Source organism: Limanda limanda, chromosome 21 (genome assembly GCF_963576545.1).
Source record: "Limanda limanda chromosome 21, fLimLim1.1, whole genome shotgun sequence".
NCBI lineage: Eukaryota > Metazoa > Chordata > Actinopteri > Pleuronectiformes > Pleuronectidae > Limanda > Limanda limanda.
Window position 1 is genome coordinate 11443822 of NC_083656.1, and position 11571 is coordinate 11455392.

General features: G+C 43.3%; 1 protein-coding gene across 1 annotated transcript in view; it reads right to left on the bottom strand.

Annotated features, from left to right (window-relative positions):
- capn15 (calpain 15) overlaps positions 1–11571 on the bottom strand; it is a 36801-nt gene that overhangs the window by 4018 nt on the left and 21212 nt on the right. Inside the window, exons 4-11 of the mRNA XM_061095120.1 lie at positions 9836–10019; positions 8766–8989; positions 7980–8105; positions 5776–5928; positions 2547–2708; positions 2195–2430; positions 1887–2056; positions 346–524 (exon numbers count right to left, since the gene is read on the bottom strand). Of these exons, the coding sequence (XP_060951103.1) occupies positions 346–524; positions 1887–2056; positions 2195–2430; positions 2547–2708; positions 5776–5928; positions 7980–8105; positions 8766–8989; positions 9836–10019 (1434 nt within the window). The remainder of the gene's footprint in view (positions 1–345; positions 525–1886; positions 2057–2194; positions 2431–2546; positions 2709–5775; positions 5929–7979; positions 8106–8765; positions 8990–9835; positions 10020–11571) is intronic.

The following is an 11571-nucleotide window of genomic DNA, read 5'->3' on the forward strand; positions in this document are numbered from 1 at the left end:
TGCAGTGGATGTCCAAAGACGCTAAACTCAGAGAAACCTAACGACGTGCTCGATTCTTCAGGTGTCTATCAGACATAATATTTTCCATGTCTCAAAAGGGCACAGAGCAGATTGACAGGCAGAACAAAAGCACTTACGGGAAGATTATTAAGAAGCATAGAGCGCTAATCATCTAGGATCACTGCTTTCGTTTAAATGTGTATAAATAATCCTCTATGTTCCCAGAGCATCTAATCTCCTCACTTATCTATTCAGGTTAATCCCACCAACATATAGTGTGATATATTTAAAAAAAAGCCCCATCAGAGTTGTGTGTATGTGAGGAAGAGAGAGAGAACAGGGCACCTGTGCAGGGGCGGCACGCTGTCGATGGTCTTGAGGCTGCCGCGCGTGGACACCACGTTGAAGCTGTCAGTGCAGTCGCAGGAGACGTGGAGGTAGTATTTGGGATGGCGGTTCTCCACCACCACGATGAGGCCCGCCCAGCCGTGGGTCAGGTAGTAGCACGTCATGCCTTCACGTCCCTGAGAAGAAGAAGAGACAGATGGAGATGAACGTACGGCAGAGATTCACGTGACATTTACAAGACATACAGGCCACGTCTAATCCACTGAAGAAGGGACAGTTCAGTGAGGACATTTTAAATCATTTTTCCTAGAGTCTAAGAGAGGCAATATTTCACTCATTCTAAATGCTAATAGACACCAAGAGTAACGGAGGTGAGAGGAGATAAAGTAGCTGAAAGCATTGATGGAATAGCAGGAGGGATGTGGTGGAGGTGAGGTGAGAGCGGTAAGAGAAGGTCTGCACAGATCTAATAAGAGCTATATTGTTATATTATCCATATTTCCGTCAGTATGACCTTGGTCTTTAATGGAGTTTTCGAAGTGCAGTCTGCTATGAAATAGGTAGTTCTAGTTTTTTTATTAAAACACTTTTAAGATAAGCACTGCCATCTTACAACAAGAAAGTTCCTGGTTCTGTTTTTTTTCTGTGTTAGTTTGTGTGTTCTTCTGACGTTCAGATTGGGGTGAGGTCAATTGTAGACCCTGGCTCTGACCCCTCTTTGACCCTGAATGGGTAATAAGCAGTATAGATAACAGATGGATTGTTGAATTCACAATACAACTCTGTGATGGAGAGATGACTTTCTCCTCTCATGTGTCTGCTGATTTCTCTTCTGGGGCCTGTCATTGTAATTAAGTTAATGCAGCAGAACATCTTTAGCTGCTGTCAATTTCACCTCAGTTTGACCCTGAATCCTTCTCTAACTATCACATAACTGACAGCAGTGAATGTGTGTTGCTCAGAATCCAGAACTTTTCTTTTCATGACCCAGAATTGGTCAAATAATGAATAAATAATATTCCAAAACATCAGTGATTTAACCATATCATTAACACAAGAAGTAGAGCGGCTGCCATTCACTGCAGAGTGGTTGGCCCACCCACTGCGTGTGGTGAATTCCTAGAGAGCCGAGGAGCTGAATGATTTAACAAAGATGATCTCAAGTGTTTAAAAAGCCCTGTCATCCTCTAAAATACCAAGCAATGTGACAGCACTTTCCTGAAAGTGCTGTTCAGGAGAGCCAGAATAATTTGTTTCCTTCAGTGTGACTGTTAGATAATGTGCACACACGTGCATGTGTAAAGGCAAGACTCTGCTGAGGAAATCTGAAGTGTTATCACAAAGTGGCTTACTGGGTTTCATGCAATCTCCTGCTTCACAAGCGTATATGTATTCAAAGAGGTGTGTGTGTGTGTGTGTGTGTGTGTATGTGTACGTGTGTGATGGGAGGACAGGGAAAGTAGAAGCTGTGGAGTGAGGAAACTATAAAAGATATTTAACAGTTTAAAATCAAACTGTGCTTGTTCTCTTGCTCTCACCTCGTGTCTTTCCCCTTTGTTTTCCGTGAGGAGGATGATGGCGTCGGCCAGCGTGGTGGCGTTGGCCTCCACCTGCTCCACCATCACCTGTCTGGAGCTGTAGATGGCGAGGATGTAGCCGGGGAAGTCCTGGCTGGGCCGCTTTGCTGCTCCACTGGTTGGGCTGGAGACTTTTGGAAAGAGATAGTGATGTGAATCAGACAAAAACTAACAGACGCTGTGTGTTCAATGTCAACTGAGTTTCTGTTCATGTTGAGCAAACAAACAAAGAAGCTCTTTGCTTGTGCACACTGCATGTTTACACCTACTGGGTGTGGCTGGACCGCTCGTCCCGCTGACATTCATCTGCCAGTGGTTGAAGGCGCAGCAGACGACAGCGTACTCCCCCGGCTCCAGCATCACATCACAGCCGACAAACTTCTTCACGGCTCGCTTGCTGTGGGCCAACAGGCGGCCCAGGGTCAGCTTGTTGCCGCTGCCGAAGGAGGCGCGAAACACCATGATGCACAGGTCCAGCAGGTGGCTGTCGGCTGTGTCTGAACGCCTGGGGAGGGAGAGGTGGTGAAGAGGTTAGAGCACAGACAGGAGAGGAGGGAACAACAACAACAGGGGCAGGAAAGGAGGTGCAAGGGAGGACACTAAATATTAGCCTGACTGTACCTGCTTCCCTCCTGGAAGAGAGCGAACTCCAGGGCAGTCCTTTCCAGCACAGTGAGGGCTGTGACAGTCACCGGGCCACTGGCCTTGCTGGGGAAGCATCCCTGTAGCCTCACCTCCTGCCAGTCCGAGTGGATCTTACAGATGTCCACAGAGTCAAAGTACCTGAGGGAGGAGAGGGCAGAGAGGTTACGCCCAGGCCACACCAGGAGGCGCTATTGTCAGGGAACGCCTTGCTTTCATTTCAGCACCCATGTTATCAGGTTAGAGCGCCCACAGAGCGCCGGGCGTCTCAGACCCACGCTGCTCCTCTCAAGTTTGAGGTCTCTGGGAAGCATATTTCAACATCTGTCGAATATATGACAAACATAAATATTTGGAACACTTGTTTTAAAAGCAAAAGCGCATTTATGTTTGTTAAAACAAGGTTTTATGGTGTATACCTGACCTGAGGCCATCGGGACCTGTCTAGTCGGGGCGGATTCAGACAAGAATTTTGAATGATAATTAGGTCGGTTCCGTTTATTGGGCTATGTACGAGATTTGTTTTTAATCAAGGAAAAAATCTGACTCAGACGCCAAAAAGCAGAATGCCTGTCGAGTCCTGTTCATTTTCTTTCAGGCTCCGACAGAAAATTGCAGCCTAAGTCAGACTCTACTATAAACAGTATTTATTAAAAAAGTTTGTTTCCAGATTCAGCTCTCTTCCTGTCATTCGAATGCACCACAATCAAATCCTTAACATTAGCACAGCCTCTGTGGGTGCTCCTGTACAAACACAGTTTACTGCTTACACATCAGACCTCCTCCTTCAAAGACGAAGCCCCTGAGAGACCTTTTCTCCTCACTTAGTCTTTTCTATTATTTCATCACTTCCTAACCTCACTCTGACAACTGTCTCCCAGTCTCCTTTTGTCGTCTTGACAATCAAGAACAGGAGAGAGGAAGAATGAGAAAGTGTGTTCGAGTTTTACAGTAGGTCTTGATCACTAGAGACAAACATGTCTGCTTCTGATGTCTTTTGTTTCTTTTTGTTTTGTTCTTTACGGTGTTTAGTGTAATAATCTTTTTTGAAACCTCATTAATAATCCGCATCAGTGCTACTTGTCCACCTGATGCTCGTCCTTTTTCTCTACTTACACAGGTTTGGGCAGTCGCAGGCTAAGGTTTGTCATTTAGAATCTGAGAGATCATTTTACTGTCACAGAAACCAATAAAGAGCCAGAAGACAGATGAGATTATTCGTCGAGGCCGAACACATTTCTCAGGTTGAATTTTTTCACGGAGGACAGCCACACCGGCCTGACTGAACTTATTGCGGAGTTATTGCTCTTATTTAGTTTGACAGACATGAGTAACACACCGACAAACACATAATTCATCTTCAGGTGAACCCGCTGACCTGCTGGACTTTGTGCCGACATGCATTGATCAGATTTGCTGACAGCGGGGAGAAAAAAACGTTTTCTAGGCAAGAGCGGTCCTGTCCGTTGGATCACTTTTTGTGTGAAGTCAGGTTAGTTACACAAACAAAACACTTAGAGAAATGTTTATGCAACAGTTAAACTGATTCTTTTCAATCATAATGAGTCTTTTTGGGATGATTTCAGGGCAGTAATTTGTTTCAGTTTTCTTTTTTTTGTCACATTAGGGGTTTTGCTTGTGTTTTTCTTCAGAACAATCCTGGGCAAAAACTCCCAAAATTCTTCATTTCACATTACTTTCAGCTTTGTTTTCAATTATACTCTTACAGGAAACAGTGTTTAATGACCTCTACCTGCCAAACAACAGTTTGTATATAAAGACGGACAACATGACAGCTCTCCAAAAGTGCAGCTAAAGTGTCTTAGATTTTTTACCTATACTGCAGTGCAGCCAAGTGTCTCAATCAATGTTAGTGGATGGGACATGGACCATACTGAAAAGTCAAACTTCATTCTCAAAGAGTGGTCACTTTTCTGGTAAGTTTGGTTTTAACTAGTTATTTGACAGGGTTAAAAGTCATGATTGACAACTGAGACTGACTCGTGATTGGTCAAGAATTTGTATCGAAGGTACTAAGCTGCTGCAGCTCCATCCCACAACTGCTTCTTTGCTGACTCTGACTCCAAATGTGTAAAATGACGCTGTTCATATCCGGGAAAATTCAAGCTTCATTTCTGTGTGTCGTCCATCTATATTTACAGTCTACTGGCTCAAGACATGGCCAATTTTTGTAAAAGAAAGACAGATAGAAGTATCAACGCTTGTCAATACTTGATGCTGCCGTTGACTGAATGAGAGGATTAATATAATATGACAAAACACTGAGCCATGACAAGTCTAAGCCTTTGACTACCAAATCCCTGGCAACCAAAGCAACCACAAGAACAAAACAACACTACAAACAATTCTATACGAACAGCACGGTGTGGGAAACAGTGTGTTATGCGCTTGTCAACAAACAAAATGTACTGAAAACAACAAGGCAGTCACTCAGTTTGGTGTCAATACCAGATGGTCAGTCAATTCCTCAGGGCCAAGAGATTACTAAGCCATCCATTGCACTTTCTTTACTTCCACCATGACACAATTGAAGGACATTTGGAGAGTTGTCTCACCTGCACTCACTTAATAAAAGCTTTAACATTCGTTGCTCTGAACAGATGGCGCTGAGCACATCTTTCCTGGGATAAACCCTCACAGGAAGTCGTGCATTTTACATTTCTGACAGTTGTGTTTGTGTGTGGAATAAACAAAGGCATGCGGGTAAGTGTAGCGTTAGCGGGCCGCAGCCCTCATGGCTCAAATTCATAGTCCTTCATACCAGCGGAATCAGATATCAACAGAATAGTCATATCAGAGCAATGATGACTTAGGTTGACAAAATATACTCTGTGTCAGTTACAGCTGCTGCCACGGAGCATGTCACAACACAAGATGTGATTCACTTAATATCAACAAATTATCAAGATATAACGTTCATTAATAGCAACATAAGACACAGTTTGAAACCACAACCTTCGCAAAAATGTGTCTCATAACTTAAAATAAATAATTTGACTGGTATGAACATTTTTATCTTGTATATCTTATATAATTTTTGGGCCAGTCCTTATTTAAATACCAATGTAGTTTCACTGTTCTGGGTAAAAATAGGTTACTGTAGTTCATTCTGTATAATGCTGTTGACCAAAAACAAAAATCACTGGTCTTACTGGATCATCCTTTTTTGTGTAAATGTGACTCTTACTTTATGAAGTCGGTGTACTCCATCCAGAAGACCCCCTCACTGCTGCCATGGGCCATCAGCTCGTGACGCAGGTGCTGTGGCCAGTCCGTCCACTCGTCCGACCAGCTGCCGTTCCACGAGAAGCGGCCCCACGGGTTCCGCAGCCGCAGCAGCCTAAAACAGAGAGTGTCAGCCAGGGGGAGCCACATACAAGATCCAATTTAAGCAACGGCAGCTTTGGTCAACACAGCATCCTCAACCCTGCAGCTCCTCTCATGGATGGTTGCCCACTTTTTAACAACCTATTTCATTTTACCGCCTCCTCCCTACAGTGCAAAGGTATTATGGGAAGCCATATTGGAGAGCCACAACTTTTCCCCAAAAAAAGTTCAGGTGAATCACTGTTTCCAAGCTGCTTCTCATCTTCTCGGATCCAAGCACGAGGTCTCCAATTCATTTTAGATCAGCCGCTTCCGCTCCGATTGCTTTATGGCAGCAAATTAAAGTGGCTGTGTGTGCGGCTGTGGCTCTTGAGCAAATTGCTTCTGGGATTTACGGCTACTCTCAACTTCCTCCTGCAGTCGGGACAGAAGAAGCCTCCATTGTGAGAACACTCACAATGCTGCCCTGATCAAAGTCATCAAAGTGAGCTGGTGTGTCCCTGCTCTCTACTGACATCAAGCATCTGTCCCAATTTACCTATCGTCCAAGAATTAGGTTTAAAAAAAAACAATCCGTTCAATAAATTGTAAACATAAGGTAACTTTTCAATAATATCCATAATATATAATCCATAGTGTGTTTGAGAATATGCTTTTAATTGAGAATAAAGGACGAGAAGTTGGACAAGATGTAAGGTAGTTTCTTTTGATAAATACTCCTGCAAGTCGATGCCAGTGCAAAAGATTGTATGATTCATTGGTACCGGCTATAAAATCTACATCAGAGGATATGTAGCTGAAGGAAAGGGGGAATTGAAGATGATGTTTCAGCCTTAAGATAACTGATAAATTAGTATTTTCACCATTCTCACCATGTGTTCCTCATTGAGTTCTATTTCCTTAAACAACATCCTCAATATTACTTGAAATCCACAACTCTCCCAGATAACGTTCAGTGATTTGCTGACTTATGTTACGGCCATCAGTTTTCATAATCTTGATGTTGTCTCAGAGAAATCATATGACTCTGAAATAATATAACAAATCACTGTTGCTACAAAGCAACAGCCGGAGGCACGGATCAGAGCTGGGGCGAATTCAAAACATTTCATTACCATCATAAATGCTGACTTCACAGTGGTAAAGTGAACTGATTTAAATACAACAGCGTTTCCCAGAGAATTAGATTATATCTGTGGCAGTAGCTGAGGCAGGGCCCCCCCGTTGGTGTCAGGCTGATTATGGGAACATTCCTGCAGTATCCTGTGATGCACAACCAGGTACACTGTGAGGGCAGGTGTTATGCTGAGGTTTGCCTGCGTGCTGAGAACAGTAAAAACTTAATGGATGTTTTTGAATGTTCAACGACTCAGCAGGATTTCTCCCCGTGCAGCTGATGGCAACTCTGACTCTGTTTGTGAGAGAAGGGAGAGAGTGAGCTCCACACACAGCTCTACGATGAAGCAACTGCACAAAGTACGAGACCTTATATATTATAATGGGAAGGTTTTTTTTTGGATCATTAGGAAAGTGTAGTGGGACAAATGGCACTATGGCAGGCTGCCAAAGTCCTGGTAATAAACGTGGAAACAGAATTATTACTGAACAGCTCCTCCTCTGTACTAAAAGCTGACCACAGTGTTCTGTTTAAGTGAATGAGCTGTATACGTCAAGGTCATACGTAGACTAGTCTGACTGTCTTGATATAGACTGTGGATATATGCCAACATTCTCCTCTCCTTCCCTCCAAAGTGAGAGCAACCACCTAGTTGTGACCTGTATGCCGAACATTTCAATGGCAGTCAACATACTTCTTACTGTTTGTGACATGTCTAGTCATAACACTTTCAGGGGAATCATCACCGCATAAGATTATTGTGAATGGTTTAAATATATTCAAACAAAAACTCCAACAATGTTTTTCCGCATGTGTGCAGCCACACAATGTTATTTCTTTGAATTTTAAGTTTCCCTTTAACATCTTCGATATTGAATAAAATTACAGGTATGGAGGGAAATAAAATACAACCGGGAACTCAGAGAGTCCAACCAGCCCGTCCATACCTGTAACCCTGGACATCTCGGACGTCCAAGATGGAATAGGCATGTCGAGGCCGCAGACCCAGAGACTCGTAGACAACATCGTCTACCTTCATGTTGCCTCCTCCACATGATGCACCCATCAGAAATCTACAAGACAAGGACAAAATGTGTAAGATATAGGCTTTACTCTAATGTCGTTAGCAACAATAATATAAAAACCAAGGAATAGAGGTTAAAAAAATGTCTGTAAAAAGTATTTTAAATGTCTGAGCAAACTATTGTTTTTCTGTGTTGTATAGTCAATTATGTTTATAATGTAGTCCCTTATTATATCTCTATCCTTTTCTTTCTATTAGCTTGGAATACAAATATCATTAGTATGCATATGTGTCTAATAATTGTAATTTGTAAATGTATTTCAGACTATTCTCCATTGGTACATATAATACTGCAGGTTTTCTGACAGATGGTTGTTTGGCCACAGATGATTTGGCCTCTTTTCAGCTCTTGTGTCTCGTTGCTTTGAATGAACACATATCACAGTCCTGATTAACAGACCTCATTCATTACTGGCATATGCTGCAAATGAGCTGTGTAGTACCTCACTGGTCATAGTTGTGATTATGAGAACTGATCCAGAGTCTTTTCAAATTGATATCTTATTATTCCAACTGTTAGCTGGGCAGAAGATGAATATACTTACTGCATATGTACTTTATTTAAGGGTTCTGTTGTTAAAGTTGTGTGAAAAAGGAAGGTGATTATGTGAAAAGCAACACAAGCAAAGAAACCGTTCCCCTTTCTTACCCGGCCTCTTTGGAGCTGAGCATCTTGGCCCAGATGAGGTCTGTGTCGATTGGTTCCTCCCGGGGGTTTGTGGAGCTGACCTGGAGCATGAGCGAGTCGCACGGAGCTCCGGTCAGCGTGGCTAAGCCCTCGATGGCGCGCCCTGCCTGCAGGGCAAAGTAGGAGCCGTGGAGCTTGGCCAGGGCCTTCTCGATCAGCGCCACCCATAGCTGCTTCCTTTGGGCCTGCGAACATGGGAAATAAGAAACATTTAGTCATCCGCAAACCAAAATGTGGTTCACTGACAGAGATGAGCTATCACAGGAAGCTGTGTTTGCTGTGAGGCTGGTTTCAAGGTTTCTGAACATGAAAGCCCACTTGTAACCTCTCTTACTCTGCGTCTTTCTTATCTTATCAGCTCCATCAACTTCACAGTTCTTTGACAGCTTTGAAGAAACATTTTCGTACTTGTTCAGTCATCGTGGTGGAGGAACTTACTTTGATCTGGCCGATCGAACGTTTGTTCTTTTTTTTCTCAACAAGATAAGTTGATAAGGCATCATGTTTAGCTCTCTCCAGCATCTATCTGTGGCTAGTTCTTTTTACCTTGTGCTTCGTTTGTTGCGTAATGCAGTACTTTTGTTTATCCTGTAAGTGCCTGTTGATTGATTAGACCTCCACATGCATTCATTTTCTAGGGTGTCCTCTGAGACATGCTTGTGATAAAAAGTCAGATAATGAATTAGCTAGAAAATGAAATATAAGAAAATTAATATTAAATTTTTTTAATGCAGCAATAATGGAGGAAGTGAAGGTGACTTTATTGTGCCCTGTTTGCAGAAGGAGCAAATAGTTTATAATCGGTCAAGCATCCACTTCCTGTTTTGTCACAATTGTGCAAGAGTGAATAAAAAATGAACCATGCATGTCTGTACGCATCAGAATGATTCTCTGGTCCTGTGTTCTACTCTCTCAGACAAAAATAAACGTGAACTCTTTTTCCCCTCTACTCCTAGCGTCTGTGCAACCACTCTGACACTAAAAGCGTTTGCCGCCCTACAAGATTCATCAGAGCCCTCTTCCATTCTGACCTGGGAGAAGAGGAGGTAGCCATAATCGTCGCAGGGCAGCATGTCGTCCACCAGCACTGTCGTCCACGTCCCGTCTTTACATAGCCGAACCTGGTAGGCCCCCTCTGGACAGATGGTCCTGGTGATCATTACCCTCTCCACCAGCTCTGGGCGCTCAGCCAGAACCGCCAGCGCACTCAGGAACCTGGAGAGAGAAAAATACTCAATGAACTGGAAAATGAAAAGTTGGATGAGGACGGACAGATGGGTAAATGAGAGGATGTGTGAGACGGTCGGAGAAGGAAAGACATCAAAGATCAGCTGATCGTGGCGGAAAGGTGATTGGACGCTCTGTTTTTTTTCAGGCAGGAGCTAGGCTTATTTAGAATAGCTGCGTCTGAATGAGGAATTAAAACAAACTTCTCCTTAAGGTGCCTTGAGCCATTGTGAATTTGTTTTTAAACATAATTTTCCCTTTCATTTGTTGAGTCAAGCTTCGGTGCCTTCTGGTTACCTCCCCCATTACTGTTAATTCACCCTGCAGCAAAGACAAACCGCCCTGCCTAATGAGCTTGCATGAAAAATTAGTTAATCATAAATACAGCCACATCAAAAAATGCTAATTCCTTTCGCAAAAAAGAAGAAACACAGCTGGGGACACAAGGATCCCACTTAAAAGGAATATACTTTGAAAGTGAACATTAGTTTACCTTTAAAACGTGAAAAAAGAGATCATACAGCACTGATGAAAACAGTGGAGGGTTTGGGACAATGAACTCAAGGATATTTTTGTTTGCTGCTGACTCATTGCTAATTTGGACTCCTTTATTAACAACACAAATCAAGTTGAGATGAGCTACGTCTGCCACTGGTAACACTGTCGCTGTATTCAAAGAAGAAAAGAATATCTCTTTCCATCCACTTGTCACTGTGTGTTAGTACAGCAGCCATTTAAAGGCTGAAACTCTTTATTGTGCGATGCTGGAAATGTGTATTATTAAAGCTATATTCTATCTGTTTAAGTGGCGGCCCATTCTGCCAATTGTCGCCGCAGAATCAAATGAAAATCCAATTATCTGTGTCATAATGTGACTCTTAATATCGGCTTGTATTGCAGCCACAGTCAAGGACATGGGTGACTGGCACTATTTCTCTTTCTGCTGTCATTGACTGGCTGGCGGGAGCCGGGATGTCGGCTGGTTTATTAGGACAAGTGTGTCGGTGTGTGTAATCTGCAGAGTAAGAGTGAGGGAGACGCAGCCTGAGAGGGAGAATTTGGGTTACATCCTGTCGCGAGTGAGAGGATTCGGTTCTCCGGAGGGTTATTTTTGATAAGCTGTGTTTGCCGGTGATGAAGCGAGAAGTTGTATTGGGACAACTTTGTGATTGACTGTTCTTTGTTGTGTGCGCGGAGGAAGATGGTAACACATATACACACACACGCACCCCGAAGGACACACAGAACAAGGGCAGGGAGATAAAGCATGTGTCCGGACCCACGCTCCCGTGAATAATCTCCCTGTCAGGTGTATCTGTACATCTGTCCAACTCCAGCCTGCTTCCTCTGCCATTTAATCTGTGCCCCCTTTATTTTTCTCTGCTCCAAATTTTTCATTTTCTTTTTTCCCCTCTCGACTTATTGTTTCACCGCCTCTTTGTCACTGTCTCCGTCTCACTCCCTCTCCTGGCTTCAGGCTGCCGTATTCATCGAAAACAGACAAAGACAAAACCCACACCGACTTGAAGTGGTATCTGTC